Source organism: Bemisia tabaci, chromosome 1, assembly GCF_918797505.1.
Source record: "Bemisia tabaci chromosome 1, PGI_BMITA_v3".
Classification (NCBI taxonomy): Eukaryota; Metazoa; Arthropoda; class Insecta; order Hemiptera; family Aleyrodidae; genus Bemisia; species Bemisia tabaci.
The window spans coordinates 45,819,082-45,841,375 of NC_092793.1; the positions used below are offsets into that span (position 1 = coordinate 45,819,082).

A 22,294-nucleotide genomic window follows, 5' to 3' on the forward strand; every position below is an offset into this window, starting at 1 on the left:
AATCCAATGAAAAATATTTGAGTTTCTCTGACAATTCGCATTTTATCAAGCGAAATTTGGCAACACTTGAAGGCTCATACGGCGTTCTTCCGTAGCACGGCTGTATGATAAAATCATTCGTACAATCAGATTTGAAAAGAATTCTTTCAAAATTTTGTCAAGAATCTCGACTTTCATAATCAAGACCCCCTATTAACTCCAAAAAAGTGAGGGGGGGGGGGGGGGGCGTCTACGGGACGAAGAAATTCGAATCCCTCAGGGCCGATTCTTTCTCCGGGTGGTCCGTGATCTCGTCCGAACTAAATAACAGAAAAAATAGCCTGGCGCGGGTTGTGCGGATCACCCTGTATATGAATATCAGGGATGATTAATTCGATCAAACAAGATTATTAATTTACCGGAATGATAAGTTTGTTTTTTTTTCCCGATCATTATGAGCAGTGTCACGTTTCAGCAGTCGCGTCGAAATCCAAAGGTTTTCGACCGAGCTGAAAGCGACACCGATGTAACGAGTAATAAATCAATAAAAATCGAATGCGTAGGTACATCCCATGATTAGCTCAAAGGACACACAAAGGAAGAGGAATAGCCATTGTGCCTGTGCTGGGGCTGGGATGCGGATGCGACCTTTCTTCTTCTGGTCCAGGTGCGCGTCATTTTTTTTTTGAGTTTTCAGTCGAGGCAATCCTGTCAATTGTGCATTGTTGCCAAGCACAGCAACCTACACGTATGGCTTGCTTAGCGTGAGCTTATCCCAATCCTGATAACTGGCATTTTTTGCCTGATCAAGAAGTCGCTCTGTGTATATTTATTCGTTAGAGTTGCGTAAAATTCATCAAAGCAAACTGGAGATAACTCCAAAATATCCGAGAGGGTACTGTGCAAGTCGGTGTCTAAAACCAAAAATCATAAACAGAATATCCGCCCTTTTCTTTCTCTCGCCACATCTCTGCGCCTCCCTTATAGGTACCATCTCTTCTCACAACCCCAGCCCTTTTCTCTCCCCTCCAAGTCTAAGAATTTAGGGTGGTGGAGGCCCTCCGGTCCTCTAAAGGGGCTTAGGTCAGGGGGGCTTGGCCCCATACTTAGATAAATGATACTCAACTCTGACTCAACTCGCCAAAGAGTGGAGGGGCACGGAGAGAGGTCCGCGGGGTGCCAATGCCTTCCCTGGAAATTTTGGGAAATTGATTCAATTTCCGATGCATTTCATGATTACTGCGATGTAAATTTCGTATGCGTCTTTGGTGCCAGATTTTACTCGGGTTTTTCCTTGAAACTTATGAATCAAATCAAAGGAAAATTATCACTCGTGAGGGCAAACCTTTTTTGCAGTTCTTACTACGATGAAAAAAAATTATCTTGCGGTGGGAGTCCTGGGTCGGTCGCTCCCCCTCCCCTAAATCCGGCTCTGTTGCTCCTATGACTTGGTAAGAGATCATTCAATTTATATAAACTCAATCTAGAAGATGACATCAAATCCTATTCATCATGCCGTGAAATTTCTCATTTTAAAATTGCAGATGAAAGTAGCTTACTATTTTCATGCTGTCTAATGTGTTTTTAAACCGGCGCACACTGCGACTCATATCTAGTCGCCTGAACCCCATACTTGTAATGAAATGAAAATAAATCCAGGAATTGAGATGATCATATTTTACTCTCTTGTACTTCTCACATCCTCTCATTAGCCGTTCAGATTTTTATTAAATAGCTCATGGTAACTTCTACGTTTGTAGGTGGTAGATTGAGGGCAAATAAGCGTATACGGAGTTACGGACAATTTGTGCTGCCGCGCTTTTTTAAAATTCGCGCGCAAATTTTGTAATAAATATTCAACAACCTGGCAACCTTGCAACGCAGTGAAGGGAACTTGCAGAACAAAAAAAGGTCCAAATTCGGCGTCTTGCATTGTGTTGTCGGCGTCGGGCTTCCGTCCTTTGAGATTTTGCGAGTTTTGGAAAGTCGCGGCTTTTGTCTCGTTGTGTGCATGCCATTCCAGTGATTAGTGATCAAGCTAGTTTGTGAAAATGTCATCGAAACGCAAGTCTGATACCGGTGGAAGCAAGAAATCGAAGAAAGCCAAGCAGAATGGCAAGAAAGAGGAGGCCGATTACAGCGATGACTATGATGATGATTCCTCATCTGGAGCCAGTTCGGAGCCCGAGCCAGAGACCTACGATGATGATCTTGATCCCAGCGACTCGACTCTGGTTTGCCCCTTGTGTTCTATTCATCCCAAACCAACCTCACTTTACCATGGTGTTTGGCCATGGAAGTAGGTTATGTCCCTTCACTCAGTGCTCTCAACTGAGACTACATGCAGAGACACATTTCTTTACCTCTACTGCGTACAGTTTGCATGCCCTCATCTAGATTCCTTTCAATCTGTCTTCGGTCTCCATGTTCTGACTGACATATTTTACTGGGCTCTTTTTCTTCCGCTCAGGGGAGCCTCAGTCGTGCCATTTTAAGGCTATTGCGCCTCCGAATCTTTCGACAGCCTAAAATGTATTATGCATTGCGTGAATCACATTGAGTAGAACAGTCTTTATTCAACCGTAACCACCCAAGGGCAGTACGCAGTCTGAATTTGGACTTGGATCTAAATTCTGCACGCATGATAATGTTTATGTGTTCCTCATTGATGGGCAAATCGGGGTCATCCTACTCAGCAACACGCTATTCATGCACGCCCTTGTATCGCTAAACTTTCTCCTGTAACATCAGTCCAACTTAAATTCGGATAGCTGCAAGTTAAACAAAGCATTGCCAGAAACATCCGGAGCTCCTAACGGGTACGGCCACTAAATAGCCTATTGTAATCTGACCCATTGATGATTGCAGGGAGATGATATATTTTCATTTGCAAAGTCTGTCAAGCATTTTGATTGTAGGCACAGTCAGGCCCCTCAATGCTTGATCCCCTCATAAACTACCTTCAAACAATTTGTCATGCACTTCTTGTCTATTGTTTATTGAGATTAAGAATGCCAGTAAGGGCATAAGTAGCATGAAAAGGTCTCTCTCAAGTTTCTCGAGTATTTTGCCTAGCGTAAATATTTACCTGATAATTGCCAAGTTTTGCGCACTAACATGAGAGCATGAAACACTTGTATCTTGTTTAAGCATCAGTTTAATAGTGAAGAATATTGAATGAGAAGATACCGGACTGATTTTAGTTGAGGGTTTTCCCGAGTAAAATATTCTACACTGATTTGTAGTATACTTATGTATCAGATTGCAATATCAAACATTTAAGAGGAATTAAAGTTCAATCAGCCAGAAAGTGCTGTCTTGAAGAGTGGGAGTATAAAACACAGAAGTAAAATACTCGGAACTACCACTAAGTAGAAAGTAAGGTTGTGGAAGTCTCCTAGGGTCACCTCAAGTCGTGTCTAACAAAACCATTGTTTTTTTTCCAGCGAGTTAAAGGACCAGAAGATTCTGGAGTAGTACTGATATGTGGAGCAGTGAACTGGGATTTAAGTGGAAGAAAGCAGCCGCCGAAAGGATGCAAAGGAACAGCGAACCCACGAAATCTCTATGTTCCTCATCGACTCACTCCTTTTGAAAACATCAAAGTGAAGCTTGTTGTGAGTGGCTCATCTGCCTGTCATTCAATTCTTGTCACTGAAGAAGGGAAAGTGTTTACATTTGGTAAGGAATTATTAAAATTTGTGTCCCTCTGTTATATTAAGTTCAGCGGAAAATTTAGCAGACTGTGTTTTTTTATGTATATTTTCTCCCACATTTTTTTAGCTTGCTATCAGTTATTTTGTCTGAACTTAAAGATATATTTTAGTAAGTTCAGATTGTAGGTACAGTCTTTCCTTGGATCTACACTACTCTTTGACCTGTACTCTGACAAGTTTTCTTTTGTAAAAGGGTGTTTATGTAATCGTATACTGATGGCCGTATTATTGCATCCCAAGAATTATCAGATATTGAACTTTTTAGTGCAAAACTTAACTTACCTATAACAGATAATCATAGTCCTCTCTCTACTCCTATCTGCTGTTCTTTTTATTTTAATTTCAATAATGAGCTCCTCCTAATCTCCAGAGTAAGTTAATTGGAGCTGCCTCTTACATCAAAATTAGAAGAAACCAAAATTAAACTTGATAAAAGAAATTTAATGATGTAATGTCAATATCTATGTCCTCAAGATTGAACTTAGTTTTCATACTTTCGAAATGCATCAATTAAATAATCACTAAGTTAATTTCAAGATGAAAATCTCCAATTTCCTTTCAGGAAAGCTCCCATTTTTTATCTAAAACCTCAGTAGATCAATATGTTAAATTAAAGCACTGCAGAAGGGCACTTCTCGACCGTGGTGTTTTAGAATCTCTGTTAATATGTATTTCATTTATTGCATGGAAAGTCAATGCGTGCATTTTATCAAGAAAATTCCAAGTATTCCTCATGAATCTCAGATGTTCTATTAAAAACATTGGAGAAAAATCACTTACCTATTAGATTCTTTTCCAATACATAAATTCGCAACAGAGATTCTAAAACACTGCAACGGAGAATTACCATTCCTGCATCCACCGCCTCAATAGTAACAAAATGTGTCAACCCTGGGAGCAAAATACAACAACAGGTAGCTGTTAACAAAATTTAGATGTTTGTCTTCAACCGTAACCCTTTGGCCCCAGCATTTATGTGAACATAAGAGCAAGCTTCAAAGAGGTTAGAGAGTTCAGCTACTCCGTTTTATCTTTGTTACTGCTAGAAGATTTTCTTTTTTCGGACTTAATTTGCTTGGGAGAAAAAAATTTAATGGAAATAGAAAATTGGCTCTAGATAACAACTATGAAAAAAAATTTTGAAAATAAATTAATGCAAAGTAAAGCAGGTTGTCACAGTCAGGGAGTACCGGAAAATGTCAGGGAAAATGACAAAAAAGTCAGGAAAGAACTGTTAAGTCACCTTTATTTGCTCTCTAGAATGAGTTTGACGCTCCGAACAACAAATTTTGCCTGAAAACTATTTTAAATTATGTCGTTTTAACCATCCGTCATATCTTCAATTAAATTAGTCGGATGAATTCTTATCGGTGCACATTTATAGTGTTACCTTGGTAACCTCCTGGGCTCTTCTAGTAGATGAAATCTAACGATAGACATTTTGAGCACTAGGCTCATCTTCAGGTTGTAGATAAGAAGACTAGTATTAAAAATAGTTTTGCGGTCTTGACTGACACGTTGGAAACGAGTGGAAAACGATAAAATCAATAAAAATACTCCAAAAACTTTGAAACTTGCACATTGACATGTAATATTTGACATTATTGCTATTTATGCAATTTTCAAGTATTTTTATCGATTTTACTGTTTTTCATTCGTTTATGGCATGTCAGGTGCAACCGCAAAACTACTTTTAATACTAGTCTTCTTATCTACAACCCATAGATGAGCATAATGCTTGAAATGGCCATTGCCTGAATTAATCTACTAGAGGTGGTTGAAAGCTCACGAAGGTAACACTTAAAAATTTTGAATCATATCTTCAATCGTCAGGGAATTTTACCAAATAGTGTCAGGAAAATTTTATGAAAATTCATTTTCTAAATTCTGTGGCAACCCTGTTATAGACAGAGGCACTATTCTTGAGTCTTTGGAAGGATGAGTAGGACAGGATCAGTTTTGGCCAACTTTATTTTCATCAGTTTTGCATTTGTTTTGATTCAAAGTTCAAAGATCAGTGAATTTGTTCAATTTCACACACCAAGTCAAGTTCGTTCCTTATTAGAGTTCATTTTATAACTCTAATTCTACTTTTTGGTTTTTCTTTGCCTTCTTTTCTTTTTGGATCAGTGTGGAAAGAGAACTACTCTACCATCCTTCTTTATTACACAAATTGGTCATGAATAAACCCTTAAAAACAGAGAAAACTAGGAGCTCGCACCAAGTTTCAAAAGTTGGACACAGTTCTAAACACAATAATGAGAAAAAATGGAAGTCGCCTTGAAAATTCAGGGAGGAAGGCACATAAAAGAGTCGTAAAAAACCCAACACCAAATAGAATGTGATCCAGCAAGGCAAGGTAGCCCAATCCTCTAATAGCAAACATGTTGCCAATCACCTCTATCAGAGCTGTGGCTCATTGGTAGTGCACCATTTTATGCTCTGAAAGTAACTTTTAATTTAATCTATTGTTATCGTTAATTTCCACTTCATCACCATTTTTTCAATGTGTCTTGCATTCATATTTATTCACAGAAACTCCTTCAGCATCAAATGCTGACCTATCAAAAAAAATTTATAAGGCTATAAATTGATTCCGTTTTAAAATCAGTTAAAAAAATAATTTCTTGCATTTTATTGCAGGGAGGAATGAGAAAAGTCAGTTGGGGACTGGAAATCAAACGAAACAGGATTCTCCTGTTCAAGTTGAAGCATTGAAAGAACACACAATTGTGGGAGCTGCCACTGGCCGAAATCACAGTATCTTTCTCACCGGTAAGTTTCTTTCCTCTCTAGATGTTTCTTTTTGAAGTTTTTAATCCCAACTCTTAAAAGTGGGTAAAATGTAAAGGAAAGTAAAAGGAAACCTCCAAAAGTAATAAAAAATAAATTGGGGGTTGGGAAGTAGTCAGGAATATTTTGTAATACCGCTAGTAACTGCAAGGTGTCTACAGGTCTGGAAAAATAGGAATGGACCACTAGACAAGGTACGAATTTAAGCGATCTGATACATGTTTCTTAACCAGAATTTCACGTAGAAAACGATTCACACAACGAAAATTACGGAAACCAACTCCTAACGAAGATATTAACGTTTTTATTTCACATTGGTTACGAGGAATTTGAACTGCCCGCTCACAAGAAACTCAAAACTCTACATGAGTCAAATCGCGCACTACAACGGTTTCAGCAAGCTTCTCAATCGAGCAATGTTCGTTTCCCATCATGTGTTGTTCAAACTATTAGCAATTTGCTATAACTGAGCCAAAGCGTCAAGATTGAGGTTGCCAGATTTTTATATCGCAGAGACTGTCATGATAACGTTTAGCGCGCGATGTGAATCACGTAAAGCATTGAGTTTTCATGAGCGGGTGGTTTGAATTCACGCATTAAGAATCATTAAATATCTTCGTAAGGAGTTAATTTCGGTAATTTTCGATGTGTGCATCTTGTTTTACGTAAAATTTTGGTTTAGAAACATGTATCAGAATGCTGAAATTCGTACCTTGTCTAGTGGTCCATTGTGAGAGAAAATCTGGAAAAGGCTGGAATTTTCAAAAATCTTGAAATTCAAATTGACATAGTGCCATCCACATGGTCAAACTGAGTTTTTATCTGGTTCAGAGCTTAGTGCTCTGTGTTACTTTCTGAACAGTGAAGAGGAGAATAATTTTCAAAAAGAATTTGCAGTTTTAGTTAACTAAATGATTGATACCTGATGGAAAGAAGTTTCTATGTTTCTGTCATTTGTGCTATTTTCAGTTCTATGCGAAAGTCAGGAAATTTTGATTGCTTAAGTCTGGGAAGACCTGTAATTTAGAAAAATTTCCCCTGATTTTGTAGATACAGGGATTAATTTTTACAAATTAAATGGATATCTTATTTTATCTAATAAAATATTTATATTTAATTGGATATTAATACTCATCTTTTTATCTTTAATGATTTTTTCTTCACTAGCAGAAAATTGTCGCCTAGTTAAAACTGGAATGTTCTGCAAAATGTTGCCTATACTGACAGGGGTGCAAAAAATTCTTCGCCCTCACATTTTTTAAGGCAGCCTGCACATATTTTGCAGCTGCCTTCACATTGCTGTCAAGACTCCTCTTCATCCACATCAGATTGTTCGTTTCACTGTTTTCTTCGCAAAAAGTAACGCACTTAACAGTTTCCTTTTCAAAACAAATAGTAGTGCTGCCCTCGCATTTTTTCCCCCTATTGAGATTCCCTCACATTTCTCCCATGGCTTTTTGATCGACTGAATGAGTACTCTCTGCACCTCCTATGTAATGGAACGCCAAAAATAAGGAAAAGGAAGAAGTGTGCAGTAGATACAGAAGATTCCCAATACCACGAAAAACCAAGGAAAATATGAATTTGTAACATTTATGTCGGCAAGTGAGTGTAGCTGATTTTACTTTTCTTATTTCAGACAGAGGCACTGTGTACACATGCGGTGACAACACCAAAGGGCAGTGTGGAGTAGGCAGCTCTGCAGCCATGATTACTACTGCAACAAGAGTAAGTCATTAAACCTATCTATTTTTTAGTCTTATGATGTAAAACTGCTGTTAAAATACTTACGGCTAGTTTTAAAAATAATTTGTTTTAGTTTAAAGAGATCATTGTCTAAAGACCTCTCAATCCAGAACTAGTAACATTTTGCTTGAAGCCTATTCCAAAAGGTGGTAGCAGCAATACCTCTGCGCTCGTTATTGTAGCATTGCAGTTGGGTATGTCTAAAAATCTCTCTTTTATTTTTCTATTTTTTGAAGTCTGTAATCTAAATTATTTTCCAGTATGGCACTGAATTTCAATATTTTCAAAGAATAATGTAACAATATTCTGGGATGATTTCAGGGACATTGAAAAAGAAACTTTTCTTTATTATTCCATTCTTTCCTATTGTCATTTCATGTCCAGGGTTGCCGGCGGTCAGGAAAACCGTGAAAGTCAGGGAATTTCTGACCTACCTAAAAGTGACTAATCACTAAAATATACCACCGATCTTCCAACTGTTTACCCTTTATGGTCTTTTTAAGGCTTGTCATCTTTCAACCGGCTACTGAATGTCTCTTTTCCATAATTGGATCCTCAGACAAGGAAATAATGCCCAAGTTTAGGGAAAATGAGTGTATTTAAAAAAAAAGAAATAGGTGAAAACCTTCTCTGAAGGTCCGGGAAAGTCAGGGATTTTAATTAGAAAATTTTGGGGTCAGGGAATAGCAAAAAATTTAGAAAAAAATCCCTGAATTTGAAGACAAAGAAATTGTAGCAACCCGACATGTCCAATCAACCAGAATTTTTCAATTTGTGGGGAGCCCCTGTTTCCATTCCCTACCGCCATGGGACATGGCGTAAAGCCAGGAGAAACTCGATAATTCCTTTCAATCAAATGGCAACTGTCGCTTAGTAGCGCGGTGTAACATCTCCAAGCCAGTTTGGAAGGAAACCCTGCTGAAGTGGTTCTAGATTTCCGCCTGACTTTTTCCTAACTCCAAAAAAAAAAGAAACACTGAAGCAAACTGAATGTGTAGTGCATATGAGCTATACGAAATGAAATTTAGGAAACTTGACATAGTTTAGACTTTGCACAACTTCCCTTTCAGTTACTTTATGAAGCTAACTTTTTTCTGGGGGTATCTTACTCACACACTCCTACAATTCGTATCACATACTCGTAAAATTCTGCTCTTGTAGTTTTTCTGTCGGTTCTCCTCTTCTATATCATGAGAACAAGACATTCAGCTAACTACACGCAATCTCTTTCATTTGATTTTAGATTCGATACAAGGGTCCCCCTATCGTCAAAGTTGCTGCCGGTGCTGAATTTAGCGTCATTCTAGATGTCAGAGGCACTATGCACTCTTTTGGCAGCCCTGAATACGGGCAGTTAGGTAAGTTGATTTCTGCCCTGTCATCCGACCGTCTCTTCAAAATCTCTTGAAATTTTTAAGCAGTGTTTTTGGTTAAAAAGCAAAGACTTTTTATTTATAGTTTAATAGCTATATCATGCGTTCTACGCACAGGAACAACTTCAAAAAAATCATGGAAGTACATTCAACTATTCTAATTCCTATACAAAAAAATATAATTGTGATCAGAGGTTTTAGTCAGTGTCAGTAAATATTTTTAAATCTTGTTTTTTGTTTAATCAGGTCACGGAACTACTGGTGAATACATAGCGCAAGCAAACAAAATAACATACCATTACGAAAAAGCACCCAAAGCGATTGTAATGTTTGTTGAGAAGAGCAAAGAAACTGGTCAGGTGCCTTTGGAACCAGCTGACGTCCTGGATATTTCCTGTGGCACAAACCATACGGTATTTATTTTATGTTATTGGTTTTTCTTTTACTTCTAATACGTGCAGAGTTTGTTTAACACTAGTATGCTCTGCAAAGAAAGAGAACTTTATTTTTCATTCATTGAAGTTGTTTTTGAATATATGCTAAAACATAACTCAGGATGAGCTTTTCATGGTAGAACCATTGATTTACAGTTGCCACAATCAGGGAAATAAATATTGACTGTGCTGTCAGTTTATGGTGTTTCTGAGTTACTTTCTAGAGTGTTTAATGCACACATTGTGCTCCATGCATCAAACACCTTCAGAAAAGTGCGTTTGCCAGTCAAAATGCGTTTATGGTGTTTGGACCCACTCCAATTCAAATTTCTGTGGCCACCCTGCATCTTTTCTTTCCATAGCTTTCTAGGCTTTTGCTGAATTTATTGCATCATTCCAATTTGATTTTAAGTTTTTTTCTTTACGCTTCCTCTCATTTTGATTCAGGTCTGTATTGACTCAAAGAAGAGAGTATTTTCCTGGGGCTTCGGAGGCTACGGACGCCTTGGACACGCTGAACCTAAAGATGAGTTGGTGCCACGGCTCATTAAACTGTTCACAGTCCAGAATCGTAATATCAAATCCGTACATTGTGGCTCCTCTTACTGTCTGGCTGTCAGTGAGCATGGTGAGTGTTTTCTTTTGCATTTTACTTCAGTGAAAAGTTTTCAAATTAATTAATGTTGGATGACAGTTATGCTCAGAAGGCTATGACATTAAATAAGCTCGTGGATTTGTTGAATGAGAAGCAAGGTTTGCCATCTTGAATTTTGCATTTGATTTCAATGTGAAAATGAAACTGTCAAGCCCTCTGCATCACTCTAAAGGTTGGTTTACTTGTTTGCCTTAAGCTGCACTTTGAGAAGCTCATTGGAAAATTTCAGCATGCTAGAAAAGTCAGTTGGTTTGTTGACTATACCAGCTTGCCTTCTCAAGGAGAGTATGATGAAGTGCTGAACACTATCAGGAAATGCACAAACTTTGTTTGAATTTTACATCGGAGGCTGTATGAATCATTTCATGCATCTCATCAAGCTAAAATTAGGAATTTCATACCCTCCACTCACTTTTTGTGCATTTGCTTGCAGCTTTATCACCCTTCTCACCCCAATGCAACATATTTTAGCTAAACCACCCTCCCTCCGGACGAAAACCATTGAAAATGTTTAAACAAATGTAGTTTTTTGTATCGTACGATTTTTGCATTATTAGTCCCCCTATAACACAAGCTCAGATTCTTTCCCTTCTTCCACGTAGAGCTTGATGTAATTATAGGAGCCTGCGAAAAGTCATGCATTCAGTTACACACTTAAGTTTGTTGCTCTAGGTGCAACTTGAGGAATTTTTTCATTTTTCTACACCATGAGAAAATTGCAAACATACCACGATTCAACGCACTAGTCATTTAGACAGAGAGCTTTTGTGTTAGCTCACTCTAAGGAAAAATCGTGCCCTCATGGGTTTTTCTCTCTATAAGGAGAGTCTTAGTTTTGTTCTGAATTATAATGCCCAGCGACAAAATCACTAACTCTCATTGTAATGAGAATACCATTAAATTTTATGTCTCATGTTCAGGTGCTGTTTACTTCTTCGGACAGACAAAGAAAACCGGAGAAGCATGGATGTATCCAAAACCAATTCAAGATCTTCATGGATGGAATGTACGCAGTGTGGGTTGCGCAAACACATCAATCGTTATCGCTGCTGATGAATCGGTTATCGCTTGGGGCCCGTCTCCTGCTTTTGGAGAGCTTGTAAGTTTCTCTGCTAGCTCTATTTTTTTCTTTGTACATTTCCTCTAGGTTTTAATGAGAGTGCTCACAAAAATTAACGGCAGAATATTCCTTGGAATTCTATCAAAAAGTTAAAATACAAGAGGATATCATCCTTTCATACCATGCCTGGTGCATGTGCTCAAATAATAGTGAAACCGGTGGGTCTGCTGTTGGAATCGTACCGAAACATCACCTATCCAACTGGCTGAGTGCATAGATGTGTAATATCTTTCCTAAGGTTTGCACTGAAATATATTAGAGTTAATCTTCAAATCTCTAGCTATCAATTTTGACTTTTCTCAGCTTTATTTTTCCCTAAGAATAATGTGACCAGATATTATTTTTAGATCAAGTCTTAAATATTCAATCCATACTTAATTTCCTAATGCAGTTAATATTTCAATTTGCAATATAGCCAGGCTGATTTTAGTTGGAGCGGTCTACTTTATTTGGCCGCAACTTTCCAGCAAGCAGTATTTTCACTGGCAAGGTTCCTTTTTGGCTATGCATCTTAAAAAACTTAAGTCAGGTTTTTATCGACCACCTTTTGAAATACTCTAGCATTTAAGTTGTTTCTGTCTCTTTTGTTCTTTCATTTTCTTTTCCATTTCTTGACTCATGTTTCCTAAACTTTGCTGTTTTTCAGGGCTTAGGAGAAGTCCGAAAAACGTCACCTGCTCCCGCTGAAGTGAAGAAATTGGACGGAATCCATATTCATCAAGTCACTTGTGGTTATTCACACACATTGATGATCGCCCGGGCCGACTCGGAGGAAGAAAAGAGTAAGATAGAGAATCTGCCAGACTATGATCCATAATCAGAATTGATTGGTGTAAACTAAATTGATGCTCCCAGCATTGAGTTGACTTAACTATATTTAAGCATTTCATCTTTTTATATTCTTGGAAATGTCCATATGTACTTTGAATACTTCAAAGGGGAAAATAATTGTGTGTCATTATTTTTTTATGAATTTTCTATAAAATTATTCTTCTTTTTTTTAAGATTTTAATCTTGTCCAGCATACTGTATACCTCATCGTGTAAAATATTTTTTTTTCTTTCACCCTGTATCTATTTGATCTCTGCACTGGTCTGCCAAGGAAAAGCACAGTACCAATAAAAAGTAGGCTTTCAGAGCAAAGCGACTTAATCATTGGCATTATTACATGATGTCCCGTAGAAGAGTTCCTTTATTATCCTCATTTTTCACCCATTCATACTTAATTTTTTGTCACTGTTTCTGCATAATTCTGTTCTTCTAAACAAGTAGAACAATATTTTAAAATAAAATGACTTAATGTGAAAACCCGTTTCCCCTTAGTGTACTGTGCTCTTTCCTAGCAGGACAGCATACTGGCAGTTATTTGCATGATTTGATAATGGAGAAACTCTGCTATTGCGTGAGTTCATCTTTTGTAATTATATCAATTTTTTAACTAGTTAAATTTTTTTCTAGTAAATCAACTTCTCATGTCGACCGAAGGATTTCATTTTAAAAGACAGTAATTTTCAAAGGAGAAAACTCCCTGAGAAGCAATATTTTAGTCGCCAAGTTTCTTCATCTTTTTAAAGAAATGTGTAATGAAGCATTGCACACATTGTACACAAAGTATCATACTGAGGGATCAAAATTTCCTGGGGATGTCAAGGAACGGGAATTGAAACGTTTCCGGTGGCTCTTCTGAGTGTGAATGATTACCTTGTGCATGTGTTTGCGATTTTCTCCGGGGAAATAGATTTTAACTGGGAATCCCCGGAACTAGAATGTCTGCTAATTATGACTTAAAATTACGATAAAACGCTACCCTCACTCAAACAGAATCATTGACAGATTCGAAAAAACTGGTCTGGAGCTCTGCACTGCAAACTGTCACATAAGTTAAATTATGATTGTAATATGAAGAGTAGACAGGAAAGGTTAGGTCATGCCTGCTTAATCAAAATAGGAGAATGAAGACTTGTTTTGATGACGTATATTGTCAACTGACCATGGATTTCACAGACTGTTGATGAACGAAAATTCGCTTAAAATTCGGCATACTTACATTAGCAATAGTATCTTTTCAAAAATGTCACGTATGACTGACTGTCAACTGCATTTTTGCCTCCGGCTTGATTTGACCAGTCCAAGAATCTTAGAATACCTTTAATTGGTGTAACAAGTCATTCGCCATCGGAAATATTTTTGTAAGTGTTGAAACTTGGTGTACAAACAAGTGAGCAAGTAACCCCAAAGAGCTCTATCTGCTGACGCAACCGCATGCAAATAGACCTCTTTTGCACTAACTCTTATCATATTTTTCTCGATTTTTAAATTCATGAAAGATTGTATTCTGCTTCTAAAGTATGAGCCCATTGTTAATGTCACTGTTCAATTTTTTTCGAGGTGAATTGGCATCCAAAACTCTTGAAAAAAATATTGTGTCATAATTTAACTATTTTAAAAATGAAAGCTTTGACTTAAAACCTCTGAATTTAGTACCTCCATTCCCTAGATTAGGATCATTCCACTGTATACATTTGGACACATTAAAATTCACTGTGAAAGAAATGTTTTCAATTGTCGGCGGTTTTTTCTTGCCCAAATATGTCAATTTTATACTTTTCTATTAAGAGCAATACTTAAAAAAAAAGAAAAAAAAGTATTTAAATTAGGTTTAAATGTTAAAATTGATTCCTCTCTTTTACTCCCTCCAAAATGCTCACTTCATAGTTTCCAACTTTCAGAATTGAACTTTTTACTGCAGTGGTTAAAAGGCATTAAATTAGTTATTGTAATCTACAATCAATGTTTTTAGTTTTATGAGCGTCCTTGTTCCTTCTTTTAAGAAGACTTGTGTGCTTGTTTTTTAAAATTAATTTATTGTCTAGTTTTTAAAGTAGATTTTCTAAACCAGTCGCACTCTCTCTATAGTCTTATTGTTAAAGTTATCTTTCGATGAATTTACTGCCGGATAATTGATCAATTATTAAAGTATTAAAAGCTAAATCATTTTTGACAAGGATCCCTTGTGTTCTTCTTTTTTATCCCCTATATTTATTTTATCTTCAAGGTTGACTTTCAGTTCTGCTGAAGTCTATCAAGATGGTTCCTCAAACTTAAATTCGGCGTCTCGCTAAGATTTTCATCTGTTGGGAATTTCTACTTTTCAGAACTGATTTTTATCTAAACCCTTTACTCTCAAACAGAACCGCTGAGAGTCTCAACGCTTTTGTTGTGTGATTACATGTATTAATGCAAAAAATTTAGACTACATGTCGAAAAAGGAACTGCTGACATTTCCATGTTGCTATGAGTGCGTAACCTCTGAATGTATTTACAACAAATTAATTGAGAGCAAATCAATAAATTAAAACACACGTTCATCAAAAAATGATGCATTTATACATTTATATGGATAAGATGGTTTTGTTTTCTGGCTACATTCGGATCAATAACACAGGAAACACTTGAAAGAATTTTGCAAATTGCATCATTAGTGTTATTTATGCAATTATAAATTTTGATACAAATAAGAATAGAAAATGTATTCTTATTAACTAATAATGGAATCAGTTGGAGTAGGTAATCTTACTGTACATTAAGAGTTAGAGAGAAAAAGAAAATGGGAGATAGATCACGACATAAAATATAACTTAGAAATCCGTTATTTTTCTAATTCTTACTGTAAATTGAATGACTAGGTGGTGATTCTAGACAGAAATAAGTAGAAAAATCCACTTAAACTGATATTCAATTTGTTCTCTATCATTCGATGTGATTCGAGATGAAGAAATCACGTTCAACCAGCCTGGGAAGGATAAATCACAGTGAGTCCACGCTACCGCCATGTGACCTCAACTGCATCAGTTCTGTACCTGAAAAATTCAAAAACCAAGACTGAAACCAAAAATTAAACGAATAGGGCTGTCTACATTAAGTTGCAATAGTATATCAAGTAGGAAGCAATTCATAACTTTAGCAAAAATCAACCCTCGGACAAGGTTTACATTACTTAAAGAAAAAGAATATTTTTGGAAAGTTCCTTATGTTGAACATTCAAAAATTGATTTTGTGGAGGCAACACTAAGGATCTGAAGTTCAAAACACACATATTTCATTATGCTATTAATGTTAATTCAATCATCCATCAGAACTTTTCATTTCTTCTCTCCAAAAGATAACTTGCGAATAGAAAAACAAGATTTCTTCACAAGAATACATGGATACTTGGATTCCCGCTACTTGCTGCGTTCAAGTACTCCATGGCTACACCGTGCAAGTATTCACTTTAGTTCTAGATCTCTAGGAAAGAATATTGAGTCAAGTTGGGAATAGTTGGACTGCATTTCGCAATTCGGAACTGCAATTTCTGGCTCAGATTAGAAATAACGTATGTACCATTAGTTTCCTTATGAAAATTAGGGTGTTTACCGACATGCCAGAAATTGCAAAATGTTGTCTAGTTAATCCTTGCAGGATCGAAATAGGCCCATATTATCGATAATAAACCTGCTTACCTGCGCCACAGAAAATAGCAATGCAACTTCATGAAGACAAGAACTGTGTTGATGAAGTTAAATTAATTTAAAAATACTTCAAAAAGACCTCCACAGATACGAGACTCTTCATAGGACATGGGAGACTATCAAATTTTTCAACCTAGTCGATGTGGTATTTGTGGCAACAACAGATCATTATAGATGCTTGGATAATGCGTTGTTGCCAAGGTTGGGATCGGTGCGCTCACTTCGCTTTTGCTTTAATAAAAGAACTCCAAATAAGTGACAATTTTCACCGATATGAAATTACAACATCGCAGCAGTGCAAGCTCAGCAGTTAAGTAAAATCGATTAATACCATCTATCGTTTCGGCGGCCACCTTCCTTCAGTGCTATAGAATTGTAGTTAGGTGGTTGCATGATTCCGTCTTTGTCGCAGCCGTCTTTTTTACAGTTTAGCCATTAAAAGATTGAAAAAAAGATACAAAACCGTACCTCTGAGTGACAAAAGTATCTTTCCATTCTGTGGTCTGACCACTGGAGAACATCAAAGCTCCTGCATGGGCGATCATAGCTCCATTATCAATGCAGAATCTGCAACAGTCAAATTTTAGGAACAAAAAATGAAAACAAGTTGTGGGTTTACATCATTTGAACTTTCTGAAAAGTTGCTTTACCTTAATCAAAAATCACATGATAAATCTAAAATACATTGCAAGATGAGCTTTTTGAGAGAGAGACTTAAAATTGAAGCTAAAATTTTCAAGAACTTTCTGCACCACTTCTGATTTCTTCTTTTTCCAACTTTTCTTGGACCTACGGAATTGCTTAGACAAATTCAAACTCGACGAATTAACACTCATAAATTTTTTATTATGGCCTGGGTAGTGGTGATTTTTGTCAACAGTTTGTTGAAATAAAGTATTAAAACTGAAAATCTCATCACAGAAGGAAAAAGCTCATTTGAAAACAACTTCTCTAAGCGAGAAAATTGTGTTGGAATGAGTTTTCCCCCTCTTCGTAATGATATTTTCAGTTTTACATGTACAAAATTTGGCAAAAATCACGGGGACACTTGGCAGAACGACCCGAGCGTCGAACCACTGTCTGTTTTGTTAGTAAAACCTGTAGAAAACATCATCAAATGGCAGCACCCGGGAGCAATTTTTGTTTTGAGACAGCATCAGGCGCCAACATACACTACTAACGGGTGAATATCAAACCAAAGATTGACCCTCGACTGTGGTAATACAGACAATTTGAATAAAATTCTATTTCCCTCTGCGACATTGACACATATATTTTGAGTGTGTTTACCTTTCGTCAGTAGCATACAGCGTCGCACCCCGTTCTTGGCACATCTGGCCCATCATTTCTTGCAAACGGACATTGCAGCCTACACCTCCGACAATAAGGACTTCATTTGATCCACAATGTGCCATGGCTCGTTCTGTGTTGAACAAAGAAGAGTGAAAATATCGGAAACAACAAATCTATTTTGATCATACCATATTTGATTTATTTGTTTTTTATAGGTGTTGAATCGTAAAACTTTGAATAGCTTGGTAGGAGACTTTTACTGCTTAGGGGCTTGTTGATTTTGTACCTTGCACTATTTGCAGTGCTTAGCTTCAGATTAGCCCATTGATTCAGTCAATTTTTTTTCTTCTTTTTTTCTTTTAAAAAACTTGCAAACATCAATTTATTATGTGTATTCTAACAGATTTAATGATTGGGAATAGATCATAAGAACGAGGAGTTTTTCAGTGCCTATCAGGAGAGCATTTTTTTCAAGGACCTTTTTGTGGCGAAAAATCTTTGATAAATGAACTTAAAACACTCAAAATTAGCTGCACAAAAATTTGAATTATGTGCAAACTGTAAATTTTTGGAAGAACGTTTTCGCATGATTGCTTACGATTCTGAAATATGATTTCCTAGATTACTTTATTTCTTAACACATCATCAGCTGCCGATTAAAATTTGTTCTAGAAGATTTAAATTGTAGAATTTTAACTGTTTGAAGTGCCCGGATATGAAGCCTAAAATAACATACAAAAAAAAAAAAAAAAAAAAAAAAAACTGTTTGAGTGAGTGTTCAAAAATAAGGGAGGTGATGATAGCTGTTTTTTGATGAGAGAAATGTTGGAGAAAACATGGGGTTAGAGTTAGAATCATAATATGTTCCACTATCCAAATTAGGTATAATTTTTTCGGTGAAAGAGAGGTTGAGGGACAAGTTTTCTGCTTCTTTGTTACCGACATTAACAACTACAAATGGACATATTAGAATTGAAAGTGGCTATTTCCGTTCTGTCATGGGCCCTATCCTGTATCTATTTTTCATGGGTATCAGGGCCCAAGGCCCTTGGTCACAACAAAGATATTTTTCTTTGAGATTTGCTTAAGTCAAAATGATGCAATCTTTTGAACCATCGTATATTTATTGGAAATTTTAAAATAAGTACCTGTGGTTTCTACTAGCATTGCAAAAATTGTTTCTTGAAGAGAGTAGCAGAGATCAGCAGGGGTGTATTCTCCTTTTTCTATGAGACTGGGTGCTCGTTCCTCGATATAACTCAGAATGCCAGAGAAGGAAACGTCCATTCCTTTGACAACATAAGGTAGGACAAGGAACTTTTTACCCCTGTAAAATTAATTTACACATTAGTAAAACAAATCAATCTTCTCTGAAGACAAAAAATCACCTGTTCATTTCCTTGAAATCATATTAATCAGTTGTTAACAGCATGCTGAGGCAGCTTAAATCTTTGAAATACACCGATCAAATCTTTTTTATGGAGTGAAATTTTCAAGCACACACATTGTTCCAGAGAAGTTACTAAAAATAATTAATCATTCATTTATTTAATTATTACATTCAATAATTTTTTCAACAAAAGTAGCTGGTGGTGAAAAAGTACTTGCTTACAACTTAAAAATTAATTTGAGTTGATCAAATGAACGAAAGGCATGTGCAAATTCATTAGGCTAGAAAAAAGTTTAAATTTACAAGTTTATACAAGTTTTTGGGAATGGAGAAGGCTTACTTTTTGGCCTCCTGTTCGATGTTGTAACCAGGGCTTGGATCATTTGAAAGCATTAACACTCTGGCAAATCGATCCAAACAATTACCAACAGCTATATCGATGGTTTCACCAAATATCCGATATTTTTTCCTTGAGTATGCAATGACTTGTGTATTTCCTCCACTTACATACAGAACAGTTGGATTGTCACACTTAGTGACCAATCGCCCCATTTCAATATCTGTTTCACAAGTTAAGGTAATGTGCTGGGTCTCCTTGAAACGAAGTTAAAATAAGAGAGCATCCATGGAAAAGGGAACCTTCATGTTGATGAACTTAAAATTGATATATCTATAACATAGTATTAAAATATTCTGACCATTTTACCACAGAGAACATAGAAGTATTACACCAGATTAACAGTATAATGGGTTGAAGTTGGCAGTTTAAAAATGCTTCCGCATACTGTGGGTAAACTCTGAAACCTTATACCTCCTTTGGCGACATTGCAAATTTCCCAGCATAAAAATTATATTTTTTAATTAGAACACTAATTGTAAGCAACATAAATGCTTGAAAATTTCTGTCATTTCGTTTCATCCACTTAAAAATATTCAATGAAAATTTGAAGCACAGCGATTCTGAAATGCCGCAAAAAAGATGTTCTGTTTTCAAGTTTGGCTAGCGAATTTCATTCATTGCATACCAAACTTTCTTTGAAGCTTTCAGTTTAATGGGAATAAAATAATTAGTTTTAGAAGGATACGACCGATGCAATGATTGACTCCAACGATAGGTTTTCTCCACAGCTGAGCTATTGTTCTAGCAACAATTGCGGTTGAATAAAGAGGCCCCCCCATACCGGGACCTTTTGTGTAGCAAACAACATCAATCTCCGTGGGGGATAGCTTAGAAGTATCCAGTGCTTCTTGCAGAACTTGTAGAATTACTTCTCTGTGATGCCTCGCAGTTTCTCTGGGAAGAAAACCTGTTGCCAAACAGAAGAATCAGACTCCACTGTAAATAGAAATACACTTGACTAGAAAAGGAAAAGAGAATATCAACAGTGAAACTCCGGAGGTAATTAGGTGACTCATTTTCAGTGCTCTCAAATCTCCGCAGCTATTTCATTCTTTTGAAAGAGAAAAATTCAGCACTTTTTTCCCGGGTGAATTCACGGAGCTTTCTTTGCACTGAGAAAAGAAATCACCCAACTTTTAAAGATATGACTTTGAGTTGTTTTCTGTTTAAAAGGAAGTAAGTAAGACAGGAAGTCTGCAGCTCCGCAAAACCGAAATGTAAGTTACAATACTTGAACTGCTAGAATATTTCCAGCAAGGCATTCCTTGGATTTTCCCTCTGATTCTATTGGTGGAAAATCATGAGACTGCTCAGACTGGCTTAAACAGGCATGTATGTGCCTCACAGCAGGCAGGCTAATTTCATCATTGCTACCCACGGCACTCATGTGATCTGAGATTCAACCAGAGAGATTTCAGCATTAAAATCTGTAAATATATGAGTCTATTTGTTCTACTTTTCCTTCTTCTAACAAAGCTGCGAAGGGATAACATGCCCTTTAAATAACTACTTCAGCGGATGATATACTTAATTATTTCCATCTGTCATCATTTTTTATAACAAGATACAGTTCCATCAGTGCTAGGACAGGGTCGATTAATACAAGGAAGTGTTTTACCTTCTCCAGGAGGAGTAATGTAGGTGCGTCGACAGTTTGCTAATACCTCACCATCTCGAACGATGCCAATTCCTAGCTTGTTGGCACTACCTTCAAAACCTATGGCAACTACCATTGTGAAAACAACTACACCCGGTGCGAGATTCACTCAATATCACTAGTTAAGAGTTCCATAACAAATACAGTAGGCTTCAAGGAACGTTTAGCACAATTTCATGGACCCAATTCATGAATATGTGAGATGTAAACAAAAACACATGTTGCGTGAACTTTGAGGTTATGTTGTGGAGTTGGTGGTGGTTCCGTTCCTCGGCGGAAACGGAAGCAGGTCAAGGACCTCAACGGAAGTAGTAACTCAGACGGAAGCGGAAATCGCGAGTAACAGTGCACACGCTTCATTTGTCGATTTTGTTTTTCTTGTTTAGTTAAAGTTAGGAAGTTCGTTAGTTTGAGTTAGCTGCATTGAAGTGAAAAGGGAATACATTTTATTCGTCTAGATTATGGCCGTCTATAATCGAGGAGTTGCTTTAAAGCATGACGAAAAATGTTATTAATTGAAGACATTTCAGTGTTTTTCCTCTTACATTTATGTTGTTAATTCGAGGAATAGTCATGATGAAGTCAATTCAAGAGAACTTGTACATCGTTGCGCTTTTAAGTTTTCTGGGAAATTCCTGTTACACTGGAGGATATTAAACCAAATATTTCTAGGAAATTCCTGTTACACCAGAGGTAATTTGACAACACTCGAGAGTTGTTTCCGTATTGATATCCGTGTATAGGACAATGATATTGGTATAACAACGCTTTGATGCAACTATTCGTGCTCTAAGGACATCCGAGGTTGCGTACTAAACATTGAAGGCGCTCCGGTCAGTCTAGCTCATGGAGCAGTGTTCGCAGCGACAGCCGTCGCGCCCAGGGCCGGATCTATCTACTTGCCGCCCATGGGCCGCCTGTATTTTGCCGCCCTCTTCTCATTCGTTCTAAAACATCAATAAAAACCATCAAGTAAACGTGCCGGAGGGGAGGGGTGCATCAGACGCGTTTATTCGTGTTGGACACATTTTTTGCGAGAGCCTGTCAGCATTACTGGCAAAATTTCACGGAACTTTGCGCGAAAGTTAAGTTCCGTAAACTTATCTCTGTGTGGACGAGGCCTTCCACTTATAAGAAATGAACGAAAAAAGTATGAAAAAACAAACTTAAATTTGGTTTAATAATCTTAAATTCAACCGCCGCCGCGCCGCGCTGACCGCACTGTGT

The 22,294-nt window shown here is 37.0% G+C and overlaps 2 protein-coding genes across 2 annotated transcripts; one reads left to right on the plus strand and one right to left on the minus strand.

Moving 5' to 3' along the window:
- Nucleotides 1-1,880: 1,880 nt before the first annotated feature.
- LOC109038860 (protein RCC2 homolog) lies at nucleotides 1,881-14,823 on the plus strand. The gene is made up of 9 exons (XM_019054082.2): nucleotides 1,881-2,213; nucleotides 3,426-3,660; nucleotides 6,339-6,470; nucleotides 8,128-8,216; nucleotides 9,478-9,592; nucleotides 9,854-10,020; nucleotides 10,489-10,669; nucleotides 11,617-11,795; nucleotides 12,463-14,823. Exons 1-9 carry the CDS (start codon nucleotides 2,031-2,033, stop codon nucleotides 12,631-12,633), a joined length of 1,452 nt encoding a protein of 483 aa, XP_018909627.1. The 5' UTR covers nucleotides 1,881-2,030; the 3' UTR covers nucleotides 12,634-14,823.
- A 741-nt stretch (nucleotides 14,824-15,564) lies between these two features.
- On the minus strand, nucleotides 15,565-21,311 carry Tcs3 (Probable tRNA N6-adenosine threonylcarbamoyltransferase Tcs3). Its single transcript, XM_019054084.2, has 7 exons — nucleotides 21,029-21,311; nucleotides 20,096-20,317; nucleotides 19,351-19,570; nucleotides 18,769-18,947; nucleotides 17,618-17,750; nucleotides 16,796-16,894; nucleotides 15,565-15,676 (listed from the first exon to the last, which is right to left on the minus strand). The coding sequence occupies exons 1-7, from the start codon at nucleotides 21,141-21,143 to the stop codon at nucleotides 15,640-15,642; spliced, it is 1,005 nt and encodes a 334-aa protein (XP_018909629.1). The 5' UTR covers nucleotides 21,144-21,311; the 3' UTR covers nucleotides 15,565-15,639.
- Nucleotides 21,312-22,294: the final 983 nt, after the last annotated feature.